The sequence below is a fragment of the Cavia porcellus genome, unplaced genomic scaffold (genome assembly GCF_034190915.1).
Source record: "Cavia porcellus strain 051 isolate PalLab524CR breed Dunkin Hartley unplaced genomic scaffold, mCavPor4.1 scaffold_5, whole genome shotgun sequence".
Classification (NCBI taxonomy): Eukaryota; Metazoa; Chordata; class Mammalia; order Rodentia; family Caviidae; genus Cavia; species Cavia porcellus.
The window spans coordinates 53,936,187-53,960,948 of NW_026947488.1; the positions used below are offsets into that span (position 1 = coordinate 53,936,187).

Below are 24,762 nucleotides of genomic sequence, written 5' to 3' on the forward strand. Positions count from 1 at the left end.
AGTTCTGTATGCCTCATACACCTGCATATCATTTCCTTTTCCTATGTTTGGGAAGTTTTCCTTAATTATTTCTGTGAATAGCCTTTGTAGGTCCTTTGTTTGTACCCCCGCTTCTTCATTCATATTATTTATTCTCAAGTTATAGATTCTCTTGTCATTTTCTAGCCTTTGTATTGCTACTGCTTGTTTCCTTGTTATTTTTAAAAAGTTTTTCCTTTCATAATCCCACATTGCAAACCTATCCTCCAGTTTGGATAATCTATCCTTAGTTTCTTTCAAGCAGATTTGTCATCTTTCCATAGAGTTTTTAATTTCTTGGTAATCTCTTTGAATCTGCTTCATGTATTCTATATTTTCTGTATATTTTTCATGGAATGGTTCTCTCCTTTGTTTGAGTTCCTCCCTTCTTACTTCTGTGTCTTCTTGAGGGTGCTTAGCATCTCTTTTATTAATCTTCTTGTATCTTGCTTTACTTGACTAAATATTTCACTTTTGAACTTGTCTATGAGATCCCAAAGATATCTCTTTTATGTTCGCTGGTGCCATGTCTGATATTGCATGTTTGCTGTCCTCATTCTCCATTTATTTACCTGTTTTGGGTCAGTGTTCTCAGGGTTGGGACATGGGGACTTTTTGTTGTTGCTTCGTCTTCCCATCTTTTTTGTTTCTTCCAGGAGGCCCCAGTTTCTTTCTTTGTTGATTACAATTCTTCTGAAGCACACTGGCTGGGTGACCCTTCCCATTGCCATGTGCTAGTGAGTTGCAAATGGGCAGCGTATGCTAGCCCCTCCTCTCTGGGTCAGTCAACCTGCTGAGGCCTTCACTGTGTTAGTGTGTGCCGCTGCCACCATAGGGAATTGATGTCAGATAACCTATTGGGTCTCAGCCAGGTTGCGTGACCCAGGCCAAGCTCATTCCACCAATCCATTTGGGAAGGGAACAACTGACTAAAGTCACTGCTGTCCCTTGTTCCTGCCAGTCTGCCTGGTCCTAGAATGTCATCTGTTGGAGCCCCCTTCTCTGCAAAATGGTTTTATTCCTATCACTCATCACAGGTCAATGCAGGTTCCCCGCTAGCTCAGCTCTTGGTTTGGCTCACTGACTCACATATTCAGTGCAAGTGCATTTCCAGTGAGTCAAAGCAGCAGGATTTCAGACGGCTCTGTAAGTCACTGCTGCTCAGATTCGGGCACTGCAGCAGGAGCACTGAACCTTCAGCTCTTGCAGTAGTAGCACCGGGACTGTATGTTTGATTCGTTCTTCTCACCTTAGTTTCTTCTTGGGATGACAGAATTCACCTCCCTCTGTTTGGGACTCCCCACCCTATATTACGTTGAATTCTAAGTTGATTATCTCAGGGAGCCTCTGTAGCCTGCTGTATCTATCTGCCACCTTGTTCCTCTCCCTATGTAGTTTTTTTGATGTTGATTTTCTCTTTCATTGCTCTGTGGTCAGATAATATACATGGGATAATTTCAGTTACTCTGCATTTAAGCATATTTTACAGGCTTAGGATGTGTTCTGTTTTGGAGAATGCCCCATGTGCAGCTGAGAAGAGTGTGTATTCTGATGTTCTGGGATGAATACTTCTAGACCTCTGCTATGTCCATTTGGTTCACTTTTAATACTTCATTATTGATTATTTTGTCTAATTGATCTATATATCTGTGACAGTGGGATGTTAAGGTTCCCCACTGCAATTGTGTCAGTGCTTAGTTGATTTTTCATGTCCATTAATATTTGTTTTATGTAGTTGAATGCATTGGTATTCGGCATATATGATTGTTTTTTGGAGTTTTCATTTAACAAGTACCTGGTGACTTTCTGTGTCTCTTTTGATCAGTGTTGGCTTGAAGTTCACATTGTACGCAAACAGAATAACTATTCCTGCTTTTTTCTGGGTTCCTGTTGGAGTGGACTATTTTTTTCCATCCTTTGAGGTTTAGTCTGTGAATTTTTTTTTGAACTAAAGATATGTTTCTTGTATGCAGCAGATTGTTGGATCTTGCTTCTCGATCCATTCTTCCAGTCTGTTTCTTTTGATTGGTGGATTGAGATCATTTACATTGATGATTACAACTGATATGTATTGGCTTATCCTTCTCATATTATTTTCCTGTTGTTGGCTCCTTGTCTTTGTCCTCTGTTTAATTGCTTTCCCTGTCTGATGGCTTCTTTTTGTTTGTGTTCCTGGAATTATGGGTTTTGTTTTAGCTTTCTAAAATATCTTTCAGAACTCTGTAGAATTTGTTTAGTTGTCATCAATTTCTTCAGTTATTCTTTGTCATGGAAGTATTTTATTTCTCTGTTAATTCTGAAGAATAAATTTTCAGGGTACATCAATAGGTTGGAAGTAGTTTTCTTTGAGCCATGAAATGCTTCACTCCAAGCTCTCCTTGTTTACTTAAAGGTTTGTGTTGAGAAGTCTGCTTTGATTCTGATGGGCTTTCCTTTATAGGTGATTTCTTCCCTTTAAGTGATTTTAATATTCTGTTCTTACGTTAAATTTTTGGAATCTTGATTATTATATGCCTTTGTTAGATTTATTTTGTTCAAGGTTATTGGGCATTCTATATGCTTCACTTATTTGTATATCAGTTTCTTTATTCATGTTTGGGAAGTTTCTGCCATTACTTCTGTGAAGAGGTTTTTTAATGGCAACATTTGTGTTACCTCTGGCTTTCTCCTTGACTGTAGTCAATCTCATGTTGTTCTTCGCTCCATTTTGCAGCTCTTGGCTCGAGTTTTCATGATCCCTTGCTATTTTTAAGATAACCTCTTCTTTCATGATTGCTTGCTGAAATCCTGCCTTCCAGATTTGATAGTCTGTCCTCACCTTTTTTCAGTCTGCTGTGTATACTTTCAGTGGAGGTTTTAATGTCCTCAATTTGTGTTTGGCTCTGTTTCATGGATTCTATTTATTTTCTATGTTGGGCTTTTATGGTTTGTACCATTTTCCTAAGTGCCTCTATTTTTAAAACTCTGTGTCTACTTTAATGTCTTTTATTTTGATTGTCATTTCATTTTTTACTTGAGAGGTTTTTCTGTAGCTTCATCTATTTGTTTTTTCATTTTTGCTGCTATCATTTCAGAAAGTTCCAGTGAGTGGCTTCCAATGTCTTCTCATTGTACTCTGGACTTTTCTTGGGTAGGCTGGGGTCTGGGACTGAATTTTGTGTCTGTGTTTTGTCATTTTGTATTTTCTTGTTTTTATTTTATTTTGTTTTCAGTTTCTAGGTTTCTTATGATAGATAACTTTATCACCAGTATGGTGGCTTCCCTAGGAAATACCTGTTCCTAGGGATATCTTCTAGATGCATGTGGTTCCTGATCTTTGTATTGATCCCAGTAACCTTTCTTTCTAATTTAGTGTGGATGAGAAATTTCTATTGGTTCACTACCCAGTTCTTTGGTATTGGACTATAATGATGTTATGACCCTAGACACATTGCTGACATACAAAGGACAAAACTGATTATAAGAGGTTGGCATCCTGGCTAAAGTAGTACAGTTCGCAATAGCAATGGCATCAAGTTTAGCCTAGCTACATTGGCAACTATTAACTGGATACCTTTGACCATAGAAGGAAGTTATACATTTATATAACAAAACCCTGTGTATACCAGTTGTAGCCAATAATTTTCCCCTTAGTTGAGTGATTTTACACTATTGTGCATGTAGGATGGTGGGATATAACAGGGCTATGGGACAAGATAGATGAATGAGAACAAATACAGTAGAAACATGGTTGGAGGGCAAAGAGTGGTGATCTAAGTTTTGAGAAATTCAAGAACATAGTAGGTATAGAAGAAAAGAGAAAGGAAAATATTGATGCAAGTCAGAGAAGAGACAGTATATACTCACATGAAAATATAAAATTAAGAAAGTTAGGTCATGAAACATAGAAGAAATAAAACAAGGTAAGAAACCTAAATATTGGAAAAAAAATAAGACTCCCACAACTCTCAACTAGAGAGAAAAGGGAAAAACAATTAAACAAAGAAAAATATAGTAAAATTCTTCTGGTGTCCATAGTTCTGCAGTATTGTCCACTTTGGATCCCATAAATGTTCTTTGTTGTCCTTTTGAGTTTGCAGTAAGTTTTGTGCTGTGAGAGACTGATGTTGGGCTCTGGATGTGGGGGCTGGGACTAGTGTGAAGCTGATAATGTTTTAGATAATAGACTTCTCCTTACTGTGATTGTCTCTATAGCATTCTCTCAGTTGCTATAGTGTCCTTGGATAGGGAAACCTGAGGTTTGCTTCCACACTTTTGTATAGTAGGCTACTTCTAGACCTTGCAAAGCTTTTTGTTGACAACTGACTTGTTTTATTTTCTAATCTTTGGATAGGAGTTAGGGACCTTGTCCTGCTGCAGGCCAGGAGCACAACAGCCATTTACCTCACTCACCAACCATGGTCTCAGTGCTGTTCCTTGGGAAACAGTGTCTAGTATTTTCACTGCTGCTGTGGATTTTTCCCTGTTGTTGTGCCTAGTCTGCTGGGCTGCTCGACAGTTGTATTTCATTTTCAATCTCTGTTCCTTTTCCTGCCATATTTTTACTGACTGTCTCTGTAGTATAATGCTAATATAAATGGTAATAGTGTATATCCTCTTCTTGTTTGTAATTGAATGATAAAATGTGCAGTATTTCACCAATATGGATGACATTTTAAGTAGAAATTATATAGTACATTTATCGGATTAAGGAAGTTACTACATTTTTTTGGAAAAATATAAAATCGAATATGACAAAACAAAGCTGTCAGTCAAAACCAAGGATAGACATAGCACATGACGTAAAATGAGAGTACAAGGTTATTAATGGTTACCATAATGCCTCTTGCTTCCTTAAGAAGAATTGTCTATATCATTAGGTATTATAAAGTTGAACAAATCAGTAGAGAACAAGACCAATAAAACCTAAACATTGTAAACATTACAGGACTTCAAAAGAGGATAATAGTCAAACCAGAATGGGCATCATAGTGAATCGTATTGCCTTCAAAGTAGTTGCCTATACCCTCAGACTTGATACTATCATACAGAACGGAACAGAGTCTAATCAGTCAAACAAGATAGTGGGAGTATTACAGGGCTACAAATCAAGTTAATAGGTAATCAAAAAAGTTACTATAATATATCCTGCTAATTTATTTGATTTTTACCCCTTAATTAAAAAATAATAAAAAAGTAAATAATTTTTTTTAATGAATAAGGGAGAGATTGAGATAAAAGAGGACATAACAACATAACAATACAGGTCAAAGCATGACAGTTTCAGCAACCTAGTGCTTCACCACCAAATGATCTGACTTAATAGTAGTTACCATATTGTCTTTTTCCTTGAAATATTTGAATATAACTTCGTATACTATAGCATCAAACATATCAAGACAGTCCAAAACCATTCAAGTGGATGAAAGCATTGTAGGGTAAAAGAGTCTTGTTTAAATGTGTAAAGGATTCTTTAAATGTTACTTTTTTTCTCAAGTAGGGGATCCATACTTCCTGCAAAAGATCACAAAAACATAAGTCATACTGAGGGATAGGGGTTTTTTTAAAATAGAAATGTTTTCATTCATAATATACATACATATACCAATCAGGATTCAGGAATAGTAATTTTGTACTTTATTGTCTTGAACTGCTTTTCAAAACATTAAATTGAAAGAGGCTTCCATGTTAGTAAGAGGCATTAATAAGAGAGAGAGATTTTATTTGTATATTTAAGAAAATTTTGCATTTGCTTCAGTAACTCTAGCAATAAGTATTAAAGAATGTTGATTGATGTGTTTCTCTTTGCTTTTCTAGTGATATGCAGCTTTCGAGGATCTGTTCCTCAAGGATTGGTTTTAGAAATAGGAGAAACAGTCCAGATTCTTGAAAAATGTGAAGGTAAGTGTGGACGTATAAAATATGTAAATAATAATCAGTCATGACAATTTTAAGTATGTTTTTATTTTGTGCTGATTATAAACAATCACTTGAAGTTATAATCATCTTATCTAATACTATTTTAAGTTCATTCCTGATCTACAGTCAGATAAAGATATGAAGTTTTTTTAGCTTTAATCTATAGGAAACGTTAAATGATTAATGGTTGATTGTTAGAATGTTATGTACTATGTCAAATGCTTATTTTTGATTTACTGCAAATAGATAATGTTCTATCTGTGCTTATCTATGGGTAATCACTTTATTTTTGTGTTTCAGTTTGGCTCAATGTCTTTAGTTATAATTAAGGCCAAAAATATGCTTTAGTGAGGTTGGATTTGATTGCTGGTCTCTTCCATATGAAATATTTGAGTATTTCTAGTATGCAATGTATGCATTATTGATATATATCATTTCTAAAAACAAGATTTATAGGAAAAGTGTAGTTATGGAGAAATCAGACAAAACATGAACATTGACAAAAAGAAAATTGATACCATTGAAAATAACCTGGACAGACTAGTTCATAATTAGAAATCATCTCTTGTAATATAATGGAGAGGCACATGTCATATGGGAACGGAGACAGTGCATATGGAAGTAGATCTCTGATACAGTTGAATTATTGTTAAGATAGTATAGGAGTAAATACAACCGGCCGTGATTGAAGAGCCATATATATTTAGCAGTGTGCTTTTCTGAATAGAGAGCTCTAGTGCAGCATTTAAATTTTAATAAGTATGAAATAAAACCCTCAATAGATAACAAGAGAATGTAATTTTGTTAATCTGATGAGCATATACTCCTATAACAACATCAATTGTGAAATACTGAATTATCAATATTCACTTATGAAATAGAGCAAAATTTCCACTGAAATCTAAAACTGAGACTAATTCTTGCAGTAGCCATGTCTATTAACTTAGGTAAGAAAAATAATAGAAAGGAAATATCAAAACCATCATTTCTAGATGATACCATCGTGCACATGAAACATCCAGTAGAACCCATGCAAAACACTATAAAGGTAACTTAGCAGATTTGTTGACTGCAGTTTTTAAACCATTGTATTTTTTCTTTTCCTTTCTTTTATAGTGCATGTTTGCAGTGCATAATTATTGCATTCACTGTAGGGAATTGGTACATGTACATAATAAACTACAATTCTTTTTTTCCCTCTTCCTTCAACACCCTTTATTTTTTAGAGTCAGATTCATTTATTTATAAGATCTTATAAAGTTAATCATCATACAGATTTAAAAACCAGGCTAATAAGCCAAAGAACACATAAAACACAGGAAACATTTGTACTAATCAGGATACACTTTTAGATACATTGTCTGCAATGGATCATAATACTTTTTTTCTCTTTTTTCCTATTTAGCTGTTTTACATATGTTTTTCATGGAAGAGAAACCCATGTGCTTGCATGTCTGAGTTACTTCACTTAAGATTATAGTTGCAATATGTATCCATTTTCCTACAAATGACTTAGATTTATCCTTCCAGTGCCTACAGTTTTCTTTTTTCTTCTTTTTTTTTGTCTTTTTTGAGACTGGGTCTCGCTATGCAGTTCAGGCTGGCCTTGAGATCATTTTGTAGCCCAGACTGGTCTCGAACTTGCAACGATCCTCCCACCTCAGCCTCCCGAGTGCTGGGATTACGGGTGTGAGCCACCATGCTTGGCTTAGTGCCTACAGTTTTCAAAACAAATTTTTTCCTATGCTTTGGAAAATAATAGAAGATGAACTAAAAAAACATTTCTATTTAAGTAGTACCAAAAAATCAAGTGGAAAATCTAATGAAAAGCATAAATTAAAAATTTCAAAATTACTATTGATAGAAATAAAGGAAAATCTGAATAGAGAGGCTTACCATATTTATAAATTAAAAGACAGTATCATAAGGTTATTAGTTCCCTTCACATTTAGCTAAAGGTTTATTAAAATCCCAATAAAAATCCAACAAATATTTGGGTGTGGAATTTGAACAGTTGATTCTAATACTGCATTTACATGAAAATATAGAGGGCCTACAGAGCAAGAGAACTTTAAAGCAGATAAGCTAAACTGGAGGATTTACACTAAGAAATATCAATATGTATTATAAATTAAGAGATTGTGCTTGGGGGTCGGAGAGACTAATGAGACACTGGAAACAGACCCTAAAGAGCTACACCTATAGACCAACTACTAGTAATTCATAACCTTTCACAAGTTTCTTTGCTGTATAGTAGCTTGGTGATGTAGAACCTTTTGAGCCTATGCTTCTTGATAATTTTTGTCACTACCCTTGACCTGTATGTTGCTATGGCAAACATGTTCCTTCCCCAAATACTCTAATCTTAACCTTGAAAAGGGAAGGGTTAAGTACTTAGTTTCTGGCTTGTCCATTAGTTCTTAGTTTTAGAACAAATATCAAAGGTCGTATTTCATTTCACTGGAGAAATGATGTCTTGAACAATATTTGTTGCCATGCCATTTGGAAATAAAAATTATAACTTATTTAATAAATGCTAGTGGGCCAGTATTGCAAGCAATGAATAATATTAGTATGTCTCAATGCTAAATTTCAGATCATTGGTGGATCTAAATATCAAATATAAAATATTTTAAGATGCACAGAAAAATACTGTTGTTGAAAGGCAGAGGTTTTTTGGTAAGGACCCAAAAAGTATTAACCATAGAGGAAAATATTGATAAATTATGCTTTATTAAAATGAGTATCTTCTGCTGTTTGAAAGACATTAAGGAGGTGACAAAGGCAAGTCACAGAAGTGAGTTAATTTGACAGAACTGTTGTATTCACAGTATTTCAAGAGTTACTACAAATTAAAAATTAAAATATAATTGAACAGGCAAAAGGTTTGGATAGGTTCCTCAGAAATGGATTTCCTAGTGGCTCATAAATATGGAGAAAGATCCTTAACATTAAGTGAGATACCACCAAACAGCCACTAGAATGACTAAAATTTGAAATACTGATTACATCAGTGCTTTTGGGAATATGGAACAACTGGTATTCCTATATATGCTCATGAGAGAAAAAATGAGATTACCACGTTGGGAAACTCACTGACACTATCTACTATGAGTTGGACATACACATACTTATGATCTAACAGTACTAGTATATGTGCTACCAAAGTGAGCACATGATCTAGCAATTCTGTTTGCAAGTATGAACCCAACAACAAAATATCTATACCTAGTAGCTAGACCTCAGGTGGAAAAAAATATGAAATTTTAATCAACAGAAAAATGGGTCAGTAAACAGTATATATTTGGGAGGTCAAGTATGATGTAAAAATGAGTGGGTTATTACTATTCAAAATACAGGTAAATGTCACAGACATATGCTTGTTAAAGGAGCCCCAATATGAATTCAACCTCTCATACATAACAGAAAGTATACAATCAGGTAAAATTAATAAATAGTAATATTTATTAGAATAATGGTTATTTTTTAAGGCAAAAAGAGGTAGAAGTGATTTTTAGAATGTTGTTAAAGTTTTACCTATCTGGATGGTGGTCATATGGGTATATGTACTCTAAAAATTTGTGAAGATGCATTGGCTGGGTTCTCTAGAAGAACAGAATTGAAGGGATATAGATAGTTACATAGGTAGTCATGTAAGTATAGATTTAGCTATATAGATATAAAACCACACACACATATATATGAAATTATGCAAGAGAATTTATTAGGTTAACTTATGGGATCAGACACAGTATAGTCCATAGTGGCATCAGATGGCCCACAGTGGAGAATTGGAGTAATCTTCTCAGTTGGAGTAAGCTAAAGAAGAGGGATTAGCATCATTCTGAGATTGAAGCTCTGAAAGTGCCCTGGAGAGTTGCTGGTATGAGTTGCAGTAATGATCCTGCCTTACTATAATATTCAGATTGATAATCAATAGCAACAAGTGTCAACTTTTTTATTTAAATATGGGAATAAAGAGAATGTATTTCATTATTACTAATGTTTTATATACAGAATCAACCAAAGAATGTATACATACTTCAGAAAAAGAAAAATTTGTGTATTGTAATACTAATTTATTGAGACATCATGCTAATAATACAAGTTACTTTCGGCATCTGCAAATATAATAGGTGCTCAGAATGGAGGCTATTAGCCTCCAGATTTTTATTAGTATGGTGAACTGTACATGAATTTTCAATTTATTCTCTAAGGGTTGCCAGTATCTCTAGGGTCCTCCATACAAGGGTAACACTATCCATTGAAAAAGCATCATGCTGTTTTTCTATTCTTGAAATGTATATATACATTTCATTGGCAGAGTCTGCATAACCATTTTTATTAGTCTCTACTTTGGTGGATAAATATTCCCTGCTACTTAATAATGGCATTTTTTAAAACTTTACATCTTTATGTTCATAAAGAAGGTTTCTTATACCTCCCAACTTTTATTTTTATTAACTTTAGGAAATTATTTATAAGTATAAATTATAGAATTTAAAGTCAGAATACTCAATGTATGTGTAATTCTAAGTAACACTATTTCTTTAAAAAACCTTTGAAAGATTTTTTCATTATGGTTTACAAATTAAGTTAAATGTTTAAATGTAAAGGTTTTTTAATAGTTGTCGTTTGGTCAATACCTATAATGGTATAGGCAATAGCAGTAAATACTGTACATTTATTATTTTAGTTAATCCTCAAGCAGCCTTTGAAACATTACTATCTCCATTTTCTATTTGAGGAAACTAAAAAGCTCAATAAGGCTAAAGGAAACATAAATAGTGGTATACAGCACAACAAGAATTAGGATTCTATTTGTTGCCCAGATAATAAGCTATTTGAATTTCACTAAGTGACTAGCTATAGAAAGACCACTGATAGTTTTAACTATTTGATATCTATTTTTCTCTTTCTTTTGCTTTCCTATAAAGTTTTATTTATTGTACCACTTATGTGCCACATGATTTGTGGCAAACTTTTATAACTTTCTGAGCCTCAATTTCCATAACTTTAACATTAAAATAAACTTGCCCATTTCTTATGATAGATGAGCTTGCAGGTAAAAGCATTTTCTGTAGTATAAAATTATCCAATAAATGTTTATAAAATCTGAATCTGAGGGTGGAGGGAGAGAGAGGTATCAGAATCTCACACTGAACTACATTCCCATCCCTTCTTTTATGTATTACATTGAGACAGGGTCTTGCTAAGCTGTTACGTTGCCCAGGTTGGGCTTGATCTTGTGAACCTCCTGCCCCAACCGGAGTGTGCTGGGATTATAGGCATACACCACAACATACGTCATCCTTCTTGGTATTCAGGAGAGCCAAAAGGAGGGCTTTAGTTTTTTTTGTAGTTTATGTACATATTTGAAGCTCTGTTTATCATGGTTTCAGAAAGATTTTAAGCCTCTTATAATGTTTGACAAATGGCGTCAGGCTTCAGACTAATAGATGTTTGTGTTTGCTGTGGTTTTCTAATGTACCTTTCTGAATAAATCATTGGCTTTGTAGTGATATAATGAAGTGGGTCTTGGAAGACCAGGGTTTTATTTTTAGCTCTGGTTTATGACACTGAGCATGACCTTGCAATACCTCGAGTTCTTCTATAAAAGATGTGCAAGATGAATATTTTTTTATGAAAAATTTGGGGATAATTTTTCATGAAGGACTATCTTTTGTGTTAGTGCTAGGAAAATTACAGTTTATATTCAGATGTGCCATGAATGATACTACTGCTGGCTAGTTTGGACTCTTGCCAATTATAATAATATAAATTAAAATGACAGGAGAAATGTACAGGAAAAAAACTTTAATTGGAATGTTAAAAGATAGAGAAAGACTCCAGTTTAAATAGCTGGAGGAGGGTAATTCTGATGGATGGATTTAGACTGGCTTACAAAGGCTGGAGACGAGTGTTTAAGGATTAGCCAGTGGACTAGGATCTAGTTAAGCTTTATCTCAGTCTTAGTGTCATACTTTTGTTCTCAAGTGATTGCAGATTCTGGACAAAAGATAAGAACAATGGCTTGAGACTTCTCAAGAATATTGTTTGGAGGTCCCTAGAAATCACCCATACTGGTGTCTTCAATCTTGAAGAGCACAAGATTATATAAATTTACAGCTAATCAACTTTGTTTTGCCAGTTTTTAGATACTGTAAATGATTAACATACATAAGGCTGAAAAGAGATTTGACTTAAGTTTTACGGCAACAAAGAATACAAAATGGAAGTTAAAATTTGTTCTTAAAATTTTTTTTTCAAATTTTAAGAGTTTTGATACATTTAGGTATACTGAATGATCATTTTCATTGTGGGGAATTTGTACCTATACATGATATATTTTGATCCTTTTTTTCCCAAATCCCTTCTCTTCCCTTCAATACATCTCTCCCTCCCTGTTTAAAAAGCTTTGTTTCCATTTTATCCTTTTAAAATTTTTTTTCATTTTCCCTTCTTTACTTTCCCTCTTTTCCCTTTAATTCTTCTTTCTTTTGAACAATGTCTTCCCATTTCATAATATCTGTTGCACATTTTGGTCCTTATTTCTTCTTTTGGTTTTCCACCCCAGAGAAACAATGTGATGTTTAATATGTGAGTCAGATTTATTTCACTTATGAGCATGATACCAATTTGCATCCATTTACCTAGAAATGTCTCAAATTTATCTTTCCTTATGGCTTCCTCATTGTATGAAAAAGACATGTATTTTTTAAAAATTTTATTTAAGGAGAAAAAGAAAAAACAGAAAAAGGGTACAAGTTATACAGAATTTCAGAAAAAATAAACAGTAGGAAATCACTAGTTAATAGATTACATATTGTCATCTTAGAAATAGTTGTTCAAGTTACAAAATTAAAGCATATTAAGTGGACTTTCAAACAGTGAGAATGCAAGAAGTTCTGTTAAATGATCCAACAAAACTCAGTAATATGGTTATCTTATACACTTAAATACACATGCAGTTATATCCCTTAGAGCACTTTCTTTTCCTCTGTTTTGTACAATGACAATTACACATTTTGGGTTTTATTACTCCCACAGTTCTTACTACTTTTTTTTGAAGAGAGTAAAACTAAATGTGACATAACAGAACAGAGTCAGTCAAATCAAAAGGATGGACATAATACATAATGTAAAAACAAAATACAAGGTGATCAACAGTGGTTACCATAATGCCTCTTGCTGTCTTAAAAAGAATTACCTATGTCATCAGCTATAATAAAATTGAACAAAACAGTAAAGAATAAAACCAAAACATTGGAGATATCACAGGACTTCAAAAGAAGACAATAGTCAACCAGAATGGGCTTCATAATGAATCTTATTGTCTTCACAGTTGTTGCCTATACTTTTGAACTTGGTACTATCAAGCAAAACAGAATAGAGGAAAATCAGTCAAAACAAGATGGTGAGAGCAATACAGGGTTTCAAATCAAGTTAATAGGAAAGCAAAGTAGGTTATTGTACTATATCCTATCTTTCATTCATTCTTCCCTTAATTAAAAAGATAAAAATAAAAAAAATAATAAAAAAGGAGATTAAGATAAAAAAAGGCATAACAACAAAACAGCGCAGGTCAAAACATAACCATTTAAGCAAAATTGTGTTTCACCACAAGATATCATAACATAAAAGTAGTTACCATAGTGTCTTGTTCCTTGAAATCTTTGAGTATAACTTCATATATGGTAGCACCAAACGTATCAAGACAATGTAAAACCATTCAAGAGAATGACAGTATTATAGGGTATTTAGAACCAACTGTCATAAAATGAACAATGGTTTCTTTATAATCTCATTGTCTATAAAAGTTTTTGTTTATATTATCACATATAATAAAATCCAATAAGATACAACATGTTAAGACCGATGGAGACAGAAGAACAAAAGCTTGATGGGACTTCAAAACAAGATGATACTAAATCAGCATTAGCTATTATGATGTCTTGTTTTCTTCAAAATACCTGTCCCTACCATCTAACCTTCTCTGCCTCATTTCTGTTGAGCTCTTTTTCTGTCATTAGTTGTCAGTTTGTCTTCTTTATTTTGCTTTCTGCTCCATTCATTGTGGCCTCTCTGCCACTGTTTCTGGAATGTTGGTGTTTTCCTTTTTTAGAATATTTACAGTATTCTTTGTAGAGTTGAATTGGTGGTTGCAAATATCCCTAGTTCTTCTTTATCCTGGAAGCACCTTGTTTTTCCGTCAATTTCTAGGGACAATTGCAGGATATATCAATCTTGGCTGAAGGTTATTATCTTTCAAAGCTTGAATTATTTCCCCCCACGCTCTTTGTGATTTGATGGTTTGTGCTAAGAAGTCTGCTGTAATATTCTGATGGGTGTTCCCTTGTAAATGATCTGTTTCTTGTCTCTGATGGCTTTTAATATTCTGTTCTTATATTGGATTTCTGGAATTTTGATTATTATATGCCTGGGTGTAGCTCTGTTTGAGTTGTAGGTGGCTGGGGTCCTGTATGCCTCATACATATGAGTATGTTTACTTTTTGCTAAATTAGGGAAATTCTTGTGGATTATTTCTGTGAATAGCTTTTGTAGTTCATCTGTTTGTATCCCTATTTCTTCTTTTATGTTCTTAATTCTTAAGTTATAGATCCTCTTATCATCTTCTAGCCTTTGTATTATTGGTGCTTGTTTTCTTGTTATTTTTAAGAAGTTTTTGATTTCATGCTCCCACATTATAAATCTGCTCTCCAGGTCAGATAATCTATCCCTAGTTTCTTTCAAGCTGTTATGCCAGCTTTCGATAGAGTTTTTAGTTTCCTGGTAATCTCTTTGAACCTGCTTCACGTATTCTATGTTTTCTCTATTTTCTCCATCAAACAATTCTCCCCTTTTTTTCTGTTCTTCCATTCCAACATCTGTTTTTTCTTGGGTTGTGCTTAGCATTTCTCTTAGTATTCTACTTATATCTTGCTTTATTTCGTAGAATACTTGACTTTTGAACTTGTCTATGAGGCCCCGGAGATATTGCTTTATGTCTATTGGTGCCGTGTCTGATATTGCAAGTTTTCTGTCCTCATTTTCCTTTGCATTTACCTTTCCTGGATCAGTGTTCTCAGGATTGGGGGCCAAGGACCCTTTCTTCTTGCTCCCTCTTCCCATACTTTTTGTTCCTTCCATACAAGCGTATATAGGAGGCCCAGTTTTTTTCTTTGTCGGTTACAATTTGTTTGAATCTGCCGGTTAGGTGTTCCCGCCCACTGCAGTGTACTAGGGAGACACAGACATGGGCAGCCTCTGCTGGGCCCGCCTTTCCAGGTCAGTCAACCTACTGAAGGCTTCACTGCTAGAGTGCACTGCCAGGTGCTGGGACCTGATTTGGGCTAGCCTACTGGTCTTAGTCAGTGGTGTCACCCAGGCCAACTGCTCCACACCAATCTTGCTTGCGAGGGAAATATGTGACTAAAGTCACTGCAGCATCCTGTTCACTAGCTGGTCCCAGAATGTCCTCTTTTGGAGCCTCCTAGTCTATGGAAGGGTGCCTGTTCCTCTCACTCACCACAGGTCGATGCAGAGCTCCCCGCCAGTCCCACTCTCAACTCCGTTCCCCAGTTCTGGCTCTCAGAGCTTTTGTAAGTCTCTCTCCCTGTTGTGCCAATTTGGACGCAGTAGCGGCAGCAGGAAATTCAAATCGTGGCTTCCAGAGGCATGGGTTCCAGCTTCCGTGCTGAGATTTTATCTGTTCCTGTTATAGCACCAGAATTGCATTTCCAGTTGGTTTCTCTCAGCTTAATTTGTTCCTTAGTTGGCAGGGTATATCCCCCCTTTCTTAGGACTCCTCACACTGCACCATTCCTGGATTCTAAGCTGGGTATCTCAGAGAGTCTCCATAACTGCTGTTATCTATCTGCTATGTTCTCCCAGAAGCCAAGACATGTATTTTTATCCACTCCTTGATGATGGGCATTTGGGTGGTTTGCAAAATTTAGCTATTATGAACTGTGCTGCTATAAACAGGATTGTGCATATATGACTGTGGTACGTGAAGTTTTTTTAATCCTTTCAGGGAGATACCAGAAGGGGAATAACTGATTCAAATGGGACCTCTAATCTTAGATTTCTGAGGAATCTCCACACTAATTTCCACAATGGTTGCACCAGACTACACTCCTACCAGCAGTGGAGAAGGGTTCCTTTTTCCTTATGGCCCATCCAGTATTTGTTGTTGGTTGACTGCTTGATGATAGGCATCATTCTGAAGTGAGATGGTATCTCAGTGTTTTAATTTGCATCGCTAGAATGAACAGTCATGTTGAACATTTTTTTCATATATTTATTTGGTGTTTGTCCTCTGAGAAGTATGTATTCATCTCAGATGCCCTTTATTTTTTTAATCGGTACTGGGGATCGAACTCAAGATAATGTGCTTCCAAGGCAGGTGTTTATGTCACTGAACTAAATCCCCAGCCCTTTTTTTCTTTTCTTTTTTTGGTACCTGTGATCAAACTCATGACCTCAGTGCCAGGTAAGCACTCACGCCGCTGCTGAGCTAAATCTAGGCTCCAATTCTTTATTTTAAAGAGAAAAGTAAAAGTAACAATGAAACAGTTTTAAAACAGGCTAATAGGATAGTAACAAAAGTTGATACAGTACATAGTGTTGTGTGTTTAGTAGTTACTCAGAATATAAGATACAGGCATGAAATATTGTTCAAACAATATTAGCATAGATCTTTCTTTTCAGTGAACTAAGAGAAACCAGCTCTATTGCTATCTTAAGTATCCTGCGTGTGTGTGTATATATATATACATATATATATATTCCTTTCCTTTCCTTTTCTTTCCCTTTTCCCCTCATCATAGTTTGTCTCTTTTTTTTTGAAAGAGAAGAAAAATAGAAGCAGAATAAAAAGAGTATTAAATTAGGCTAATATGAGACCAATAATATATTCTTTATATGTACTAGATAAAAGTCCTTTGTCTAAAGGTGAACAGGCTAAGATTTTTTCTCCACTGTGTGGGTTATCTGCACTTTGTTGGTGATTTTGCTGGGCAGAAGCTTTTAAATAGCGTAAGACCCCAGTTATTGATTTTTTTGTTTTATTTCCTGTGTATTGGGGTTTTATTGATAAAATCTTTGCGTACACCTATGTCTTCAAGAGTTCTGCCTATTCTCTCTTCCAGCAGATTTAGTGTTTCTGTTTTAATATTTAGATATTTGTTCCATTTCAGTTTTAGTTTAACGGATGCTTATAGATATGGTTCTAATTTTAGTCTTTGGCATGTGAAAGCCAGTTTTTCCAACACCAGTTATTAAAGAGGCTATCTTTCTTCCAGTGAATGTGTTTGGCTCCTTTGTTAAGGCTATAGTGGATGGGTATGTTTGAAGTTGTTTGTGGATCTTCTGATCTGTTCTGTTGATCCTCAGGTCTGTTTTTTGTTTGTTTTTGGCTTACGATTGTGTATTTTTCCCATTTTTCTGCTATATATACTTGAGTGATAGAACTCAGAAAAGAACATGTGTTTTGTATGGAATTTTAAATTCCTTTTGTAATTTGTGACCTTAAATTAACAAACATTTTAAATACAAATATTGTATATTTGTATTTACTAACATATATTTATATGTACCATATGTATATATATATTCCATATATATTCCATATATATTGATATATATTGTCATAGTATGCAGTTTGGTACATTATGTTGTTTCAGTTATGTTTGAATTTTGTAAAAGGTATTTTAAATTCTCCTCAGTAAACTTACTGTCAAAAGATAAACATTTACTAATATATCAAAAAAAGTATTTTGGGCCAGGGATTTAGCTAAGTGGCATAAGCACCTGCCTGGCAAGTGTGAGGTTATGAGTTCAATCCACAGTATCAAAAAAACAAAGCGCATTTTGAAGATATTGGGTTACAATGGAGAATTGAATATCTGCATCTTATTTTGGATCTTTCTAAAGTACTGCAAAAATAAAATATACCGAGGGAAAGGCCTGCCCAGCTACTCTGATCAGCCAGAGAGCCTAAGGGCACAGTGCAGGGCCCAGGAAAGATCTGCCCAATGACTGAAAACACTGGGAAGCGTAGGTGCAACATTCAGGGTCAGAGAAAGGCCTTCCCAGTGACCCCAGTTAGCTGGGAAGCATCAGGGTATAGTGCGCGATCCAGGAAAGACTCGCCTAGTGATCCTAGCCATGCAGGGAGTTTAGGTGCACCCCTAGAGCCAGGTAAAGGCCTTCCCAGGGATCCCAAGGAGCTAGTGTGTGTCAGGGTGCAGTGCAGAGCCTGGGAAAGACCCACCCAGTGACCCCAACCAGCTGAGGAGTGTCTGTGTACTTTGTGGGTTTCACGAAGGACCTGCTGAGGGACTCCAGCAAGGTGGGAAGGGTTGATGTGCTGCCCGGGGCCTAGGAAAGGACAACTGAATGACCCCAGCCAGCTGAGTAACTTTAGTGCTCTGTGTGGGCCTGGAAAAGGGCCTACCAAAGGACCTCATCCAGCTGGGGAGACCCCCTCCTCGAAAGGCCACCAATGCCAACTCAGGAGGCAACTGGAACTGTGCATCTGACTGCTCTGGAGGAATACAGGAAAATGACAAAACTAAGGAGGAAAGTGCAACCTCAAACCTCCAGCACATCCCAGACAAGTACAGGAGACATAGACATGGAAGACAATGTAAGTAACACACCTGAAATTTCTGAAATCACAGCATCTAATGTAAAGAAACAACTCCATGAAGCTTTAAAGGAAATCAGATCAGAAATAATCTCCCAGGTAAACAAGAAATGATAAACACAATGAGAGAAATGCTGAGCATATCCAAAGAAGACATAGTTAAAAACACAGACGAGCATTAGAAAATGATAGAAACCTTTAACAAACAGTATAGAACACAACAGTATAGAACACAACTACAATGCATGTTACAGATTCAAAGAGATGCACAGGAAGTCAAAAAGTCCATTGAAGGCTGGCAAAACTACTTCAACGGATGTTAATACAGACTTTCAGATCTTGAAGGCGAGATTTTAGCTAGAGATAGGAAAGATTAAAAAAATAACAAGAAATCAAGAAATAACAATTCAACAGTTGCAAAATGATGCAAAGAAAACATGTAATTTTGATAAATGTAAACAAAAAAGGAGCTGACACAAATGAAATTAAAAGACTACAGAAATAATAGCAGAAAAGAAATGTCAGCACCTCCCAAGAATTGGTCATGCTAGGACTGGGAGGATCCCATAAGAAGCCAACCAGTCAGTTTCTGGTAAGCCGTGAAAGCAGCATGGTTTCCAGAAAGAGAAAAGTCAGTGCCTCCTGTGAAGCTACTGGCACGCGAGTTTGGAGGACAGACTGAATTAATAGCAACTAAAATACATAAAGTGAATAAATGCTTGTATTGTTTGGTTGATTTTGCAGATCTGAGGCCAACAGTCTGAGCATTGCTTAGGAGGACGACAGTATGCAATATAGCAAATATGGAGGAATTTCCTTCTATCTTGTCTTTGAAATCTAATATTGCTCCCAATGTTTTGCTTTATTTTGATTGTTTTACTTTCATCAATATTCTGTTTTAGCAGTTAAACAAGGGAGAAAGCAGCAGGCAAGCAGCAAAAAGATAATATGACAGAAATAAGCCAAAACATACCAGTTATAACCATTAATGTAAATGATCTCAATTCACCAATTAAAAGAAACAGACTGGCAGAATAGATCAAGAAGCAAAAATCCAACCATTTGTTGTATATAAGAAACCCATTTAAACCAAAAGGAAATTCATAGACCGAAAGTAAAAGGATGGAAAACAGTACTTCATGCAGCAGGAACCCAGAATAAAGCAGGGGTACAATATAAACTTCAAACCAAAAATGATCAAAGGAGATAAAGAAGGTTACTACATACTACTAGGAAAAAACTTGAAGAGATAGCAATCTTAAATATATACGCCAAATACATGAACATCTGGATATATAAGACAAACATTAATAGACACGAAAAATAAAATAAGCAATAGCACAATTATAACAGGAGACCGTAACACATCATTGTCACAAAGATCGTTGTCACAAATGAACTAGACAAAAAATCAGCAAGCACGACTTCCAGGAGAACATGGCGGACAGATAACAGTAGCTACGGAGGCTCTCTGAAAGACCCACCTTAGAATTCAGGAATGGTGCAGAGTAAGGAATCATAAGCAAGAGGAGATATGCCCCGCTTACCCAAGAATGAACTGGGCTAAGAGAAACCGAACTGGGAATGCAATCCTGGTGCTATAACAGGAACAGAAAAGCCTCAGTGTGGAAGTTGGAGCCCGCACCATTGGAAGCCACAATTTGGGTTTCCCGCCGCCACTGCTGCGTCTATATCGGCTCGGCAGGGAGAGAGACTCACGAAAGCTTAGAATGGGAATCAGTGAACAGAGTTGAAAGCAGGATGGGCGAGGAGCTGTGCATTGACCTGCAGTGAGTGAGAGAAACTGGGACTCTTCCACGGTCTAAGAGACTCCAACAGAGGACATTCTTGTGCCCGACCGGGCAGACTTGCAGGAACAGGGCGCTGCAGTGACTTCAGTCACGTATCCCCCTCTTAAGCGGGATTGGTGAGCAGTGCCTACCCTACATGACTCTGCTGGCTGAGACCCAGTAGGTTAGCACAACCCAGATCCCAGCACCTGAAGGTAGATTGACCTGGAGGGGTGGGCCCCGCATAGGCTGCCTGGTCTGCAACTTCCTGGTGCGCTGCAGTGGGCGGGAACACCTAGGCGGCGCAATTCAATCAGACTGTGGCTGACAGGGAAGGAAGCTGGGCCTCCTATATACGCTTGCATATATAAGACACAGAGTATGGGAAGAGGCAGCAACAAGAAAGGCTCCTCAGCCCCCAATCCTGAGAAAGAGGCAATAGGAGACACAGCACCAATAGATATAAAACGCTATCTCCAGAGCCTCATAGACAAGTTCAGGAATGAAGTTATTAGACCTGAAGCTAGACATAAGCAGAATAGTTAGAGAAATGCTAAGCACCGCCCAAGAAAAAACAGATGGTGGATTGGAAGAACAGAAAAAGAGGGGAGAATTGTTTAATGGAGAAAATAGAGAAAGCATAGAATATGTAAAGCAGGTTCAAGGAGATTACCAGGAAACTAAAAACTCTATCGAAAACTGGCATAACAGCTTGAAAGAAACTAAGGACAGATTATCTGAACTGGAGGGCAGATTTGTAATATGGGAGCATGAAATGAAAAACTTCTTAAAAATAACAAAGAAACAAACAGCAATAATACAAAGACTTGAAGATGATAAGAGGGTCTATAACTTAAGAATTAAGAACTTAAAAGAAGAAGTAGGGATACAAACAAGTGAACTACAAAAGCTACTCACAGAAATAATCCAGGAGAATTTTCCTAATTTAGCAAAAGGTAAAGATACTCAGTTGTATGAAGCATACAGGACCCCAGCCACCTACAACCCAAACAGAGCAACACCTAGGCATATAATAATTAAAATTCCAGAAATCCAGTACAAGAACAGAATATTAAAAGCCATCAGAGACAAGAAACAGATCACTTACAAGGGAACACCCATCAGAATTACAGCAGACTTCTCGGCACAAACCATCAAATCATGAAGAGCGTGGGGCGAAATATTTCAAGCTTTGAAAGATAATAATATCCAGCCAAGATTGATATATCCTGCACAACTATCCCTGGAAACTGATGGAAAAACAAGGTGCTTTCAGGATAAAGAGGAACTAGGGGAATATGCAACCACCAATTCAACTCTACAGAGAATACTGCAGGATATTCTAAAAAAGAAAAATACGAAGAATCCAGAAATAGCGGCAGAGAGGCCATAATGAATGGAGCAGAAAACAAAATTAAGAAGACAAACTGACAACTAATGACAGAAAAAGAGCTCAACAGAAATGAGGCAGAGAAGATTGGATGATAGGAACAGCTATTTTGGAGAAAATGACGTCTTAAGAGGTAATACTGATATAGTATCATCTTGTTTTGAAGTCTCATCAAGCTTTTGTTCTTCTGTCTCCATTGGTCTAAACAGGTTGTATCTTATTGGATTTTATTATATATGATAGTATAAGCAAAAACTTTTATAGACAAGAATTATACAGAACCCATTGTTCATTTTCTGTTAGTTGATTCTAAATACCCTGTAATACTATCATTCTCTTGAATGGTTTTACATTGTTTTGATATATTTGATGCTACAGTATACGAAGTTATACTCAAAGATTTCAAGGAAAGAGACAATATGGTAACTACTTTTATGTTGGGATTATCTTGTAGTGAAACAGTATTTTGCTTAAATGATTATATTTTGATCTGCGCTGTTTTCTTGTTATGCCCTCTCTTATCTCAGTCTCCATTTTATTATTTACTTTTATCCTTTTAATTAAGGGAAAAATAAATAAAAAATAGTAGGATATATTATAGTAACCTACTTTGACTTTCCATTATCTTGATTTAAAGCCCTGTATTGCTCTCACCATCTTGTTTTGACTGATGTTCCTCTATTGTGTTTTGCTTGATAGTACCCGGTTCGAAAGTTCAGGCAACAGCTGTGAAGATAGTGGGATTCATTATGACACCCATTCTGGTTGACTGTTATCTACTTTTGAAGACCTATAATGTCTCCAACGTTTTGGTTTTGTTGGTTTTGTTATTTACTGTTTTGTTCAATTTTATTATAACTGATGATATAGGCAGTTCTATCAGAGATAGGGGGAGGCATCATGGTAACCATTGTTGATCACTTTGTATTATGCTTTTACATTATCTATTATGTCCACCCTTTTGATTTGGCTGACTCTGTTCTGTTGTGTCACATTTGGTTCTACTCTCTTCCAAAAAAGTAATGAGAACTCTGGGAGCAACAAAACCCAAAATGTATAATTGTCTTTGTACAAAAGAGAGGAAAAGTAAGTGCTCTAAGCGATATAACTGCATGTATATTTAAGTGTATAAGATAGATAATGATATTACTGAGGTTTGTTGGATCATTGAACAGAACTGTTTGCAGTCTTACTGTTGGAACGTCCACTTTATAAGCTTTAATTTTGTAACTTGAACCATTATTTCTAAGATGACAATATTTAATCCATTAACTAGTGATTTCCTGTTTATTTTTTTCTGTAAACCTGTATAACTTGTACCCTTTCTCTGCTTTTTTTATCTTTTTCTCCTTAAATAAAATTTAAAAAAATCAGCAAGCACTGATAGAACTGAACCAAGTTTGTGCACAAATGGACTTAGTAGATGTTTAAAGAATGTTGTACCCACTGACATCAGAATATGTATTTTTCTCAGCTGCACAGGGGACATTCTGTAAAATAGACCATATATTAGCCCATAGACCATGCATAAGTGAATATTAAAGAATCAGAATTATCCCATGCATATTATCTGACTACAGTGCCATGAAATTGGAAATTAATGACAAAAGAAACTGCAAAAACTCTGTAAACACATAGAAATTAAGTAATACCCTCCTGAATAACCAGGGGGTCACAGAAGAAATTAAAGAAAAAAATTAAACATTATCTGTAAGCAAACAAAAATGCAAATAGAATTTACCAAAAGCAATGGGATGCAATGCAAACAGTCTTCAGAGAGAAATTTTTTGCAGTGAATTCTCACATCAGGAAAATAGAATGACCACAAATAAACCACCTGATACTAAAATTGAAACTTCTAGAAAAAGAAGAGCAAGTGAAGCCCAAAGAAAGGAGGAAATTATAAAGATCAGAGCAGAAATTAACCCAATTGAGACTAAGAAAACAATACAAAGAATTAGTGAATCAAAGAGTTGGTTCTTTGAAAGAATAAATAAAATTGGTAAACCATAACCAACCCTATCAAAAAAGGAAAGAAAAATTCAGATTCACTTGATAAGGAATGAAAATGATCAAATCGTTATAGATCATGTGGAAATACAGAGGATCATCAATACCTACTTCAAAAACTGTTACTCTCTTTGGTTTGATAAACCAGAGGAAATGGACAGATTCCTAGAAATATAATAACTACTAAAGTTGTACAAATAAGATATAAATTTTCTGAATAACCCAATTTTAATTAATGAACTTGAAAATGTAATTAGAAACTTAGCAACAAAGAGAAGTCCAGGTCCTGATGGGTTCACGGCTCCATTCTACACAAAATCTGGAGAAGACTTAATGTCCAAACTCTTCAAAGAAATTGAAAGGGAAGCAGTTTTCCCTAATTCATTCCTGGACACAAGTGTTATGCTGATAACAAAACCAGAGAAAGGCACAACCAAAAAAGAGAAATACAGGCCAGTTTCTCTAAAGAACATAGATGCAAAAGTTCTCAATAAAATACTGGCAAATAGAATGCAGTGAATCGTCCAGAAGATCATATACAAATCAATAAATGTAATACACCATATCAACAGAGCCAAAGACAAGAGTTATCACATGATCATCTTAATAGGTGGAGAAAAAGCTTTTGATAAAGCCCAATACTCATTCATGATAAGAACCCTACAGAGAATAGGAATAGATGGTTTTTACCTCAATCTGATAAAAGCCACCTATGATAAACCAATTGCCAGCATCTTACTATATGGAAAAAACCCTGAAAACTTTCAGCATAAAATCAGAAACAAGACAAGGATGTTTATTATCACCCCTCCTATTCAATGCAGTTCTGGAATCTTAGAGCAATTAGACAAGAGAAAGAAATAAAAGGAATAAGGATAGGAAAGAAAGAAGTTAAACTATCATTTGCAGATGACATGATATTCTACATGGAAAACTCCCAAAATTCCACCAGAGACCTACAGATTGAATAACCAAATTCAGTAGTGTGGCTGGATAGAAAGTCA

The 24,762-nt window shown here is 35.6% G+C and overlaps 1 protein-coding gene across 10 annotated transcripts in view; it reads left to right on the forward strand.

Annotated features, from left to right (window-relative positions):
- Dock3 (dedicator of cytokinesis 3) overlaps positions 1 to 24,762 on the forward strand; it is a 707,026-nt gene that overhangs the window by 149,372 nt on the left and 532,892 nt on the right. For all 10 annotated transcript variants that reach the window (XM_063248927.1, XM_063248931.1, XM_063248928.1 and 7 more), the window contains exon 2: positions 5,815 to 5,898. In XM_063248927.1, the coding sequence (XP_063104997.1) occupies positions 5,815 to 5,898 (84 nt within the window). The remainder of the gene's footprint in view (positions 1 to 5,814; positions 5,899 to 24,762) is intronic.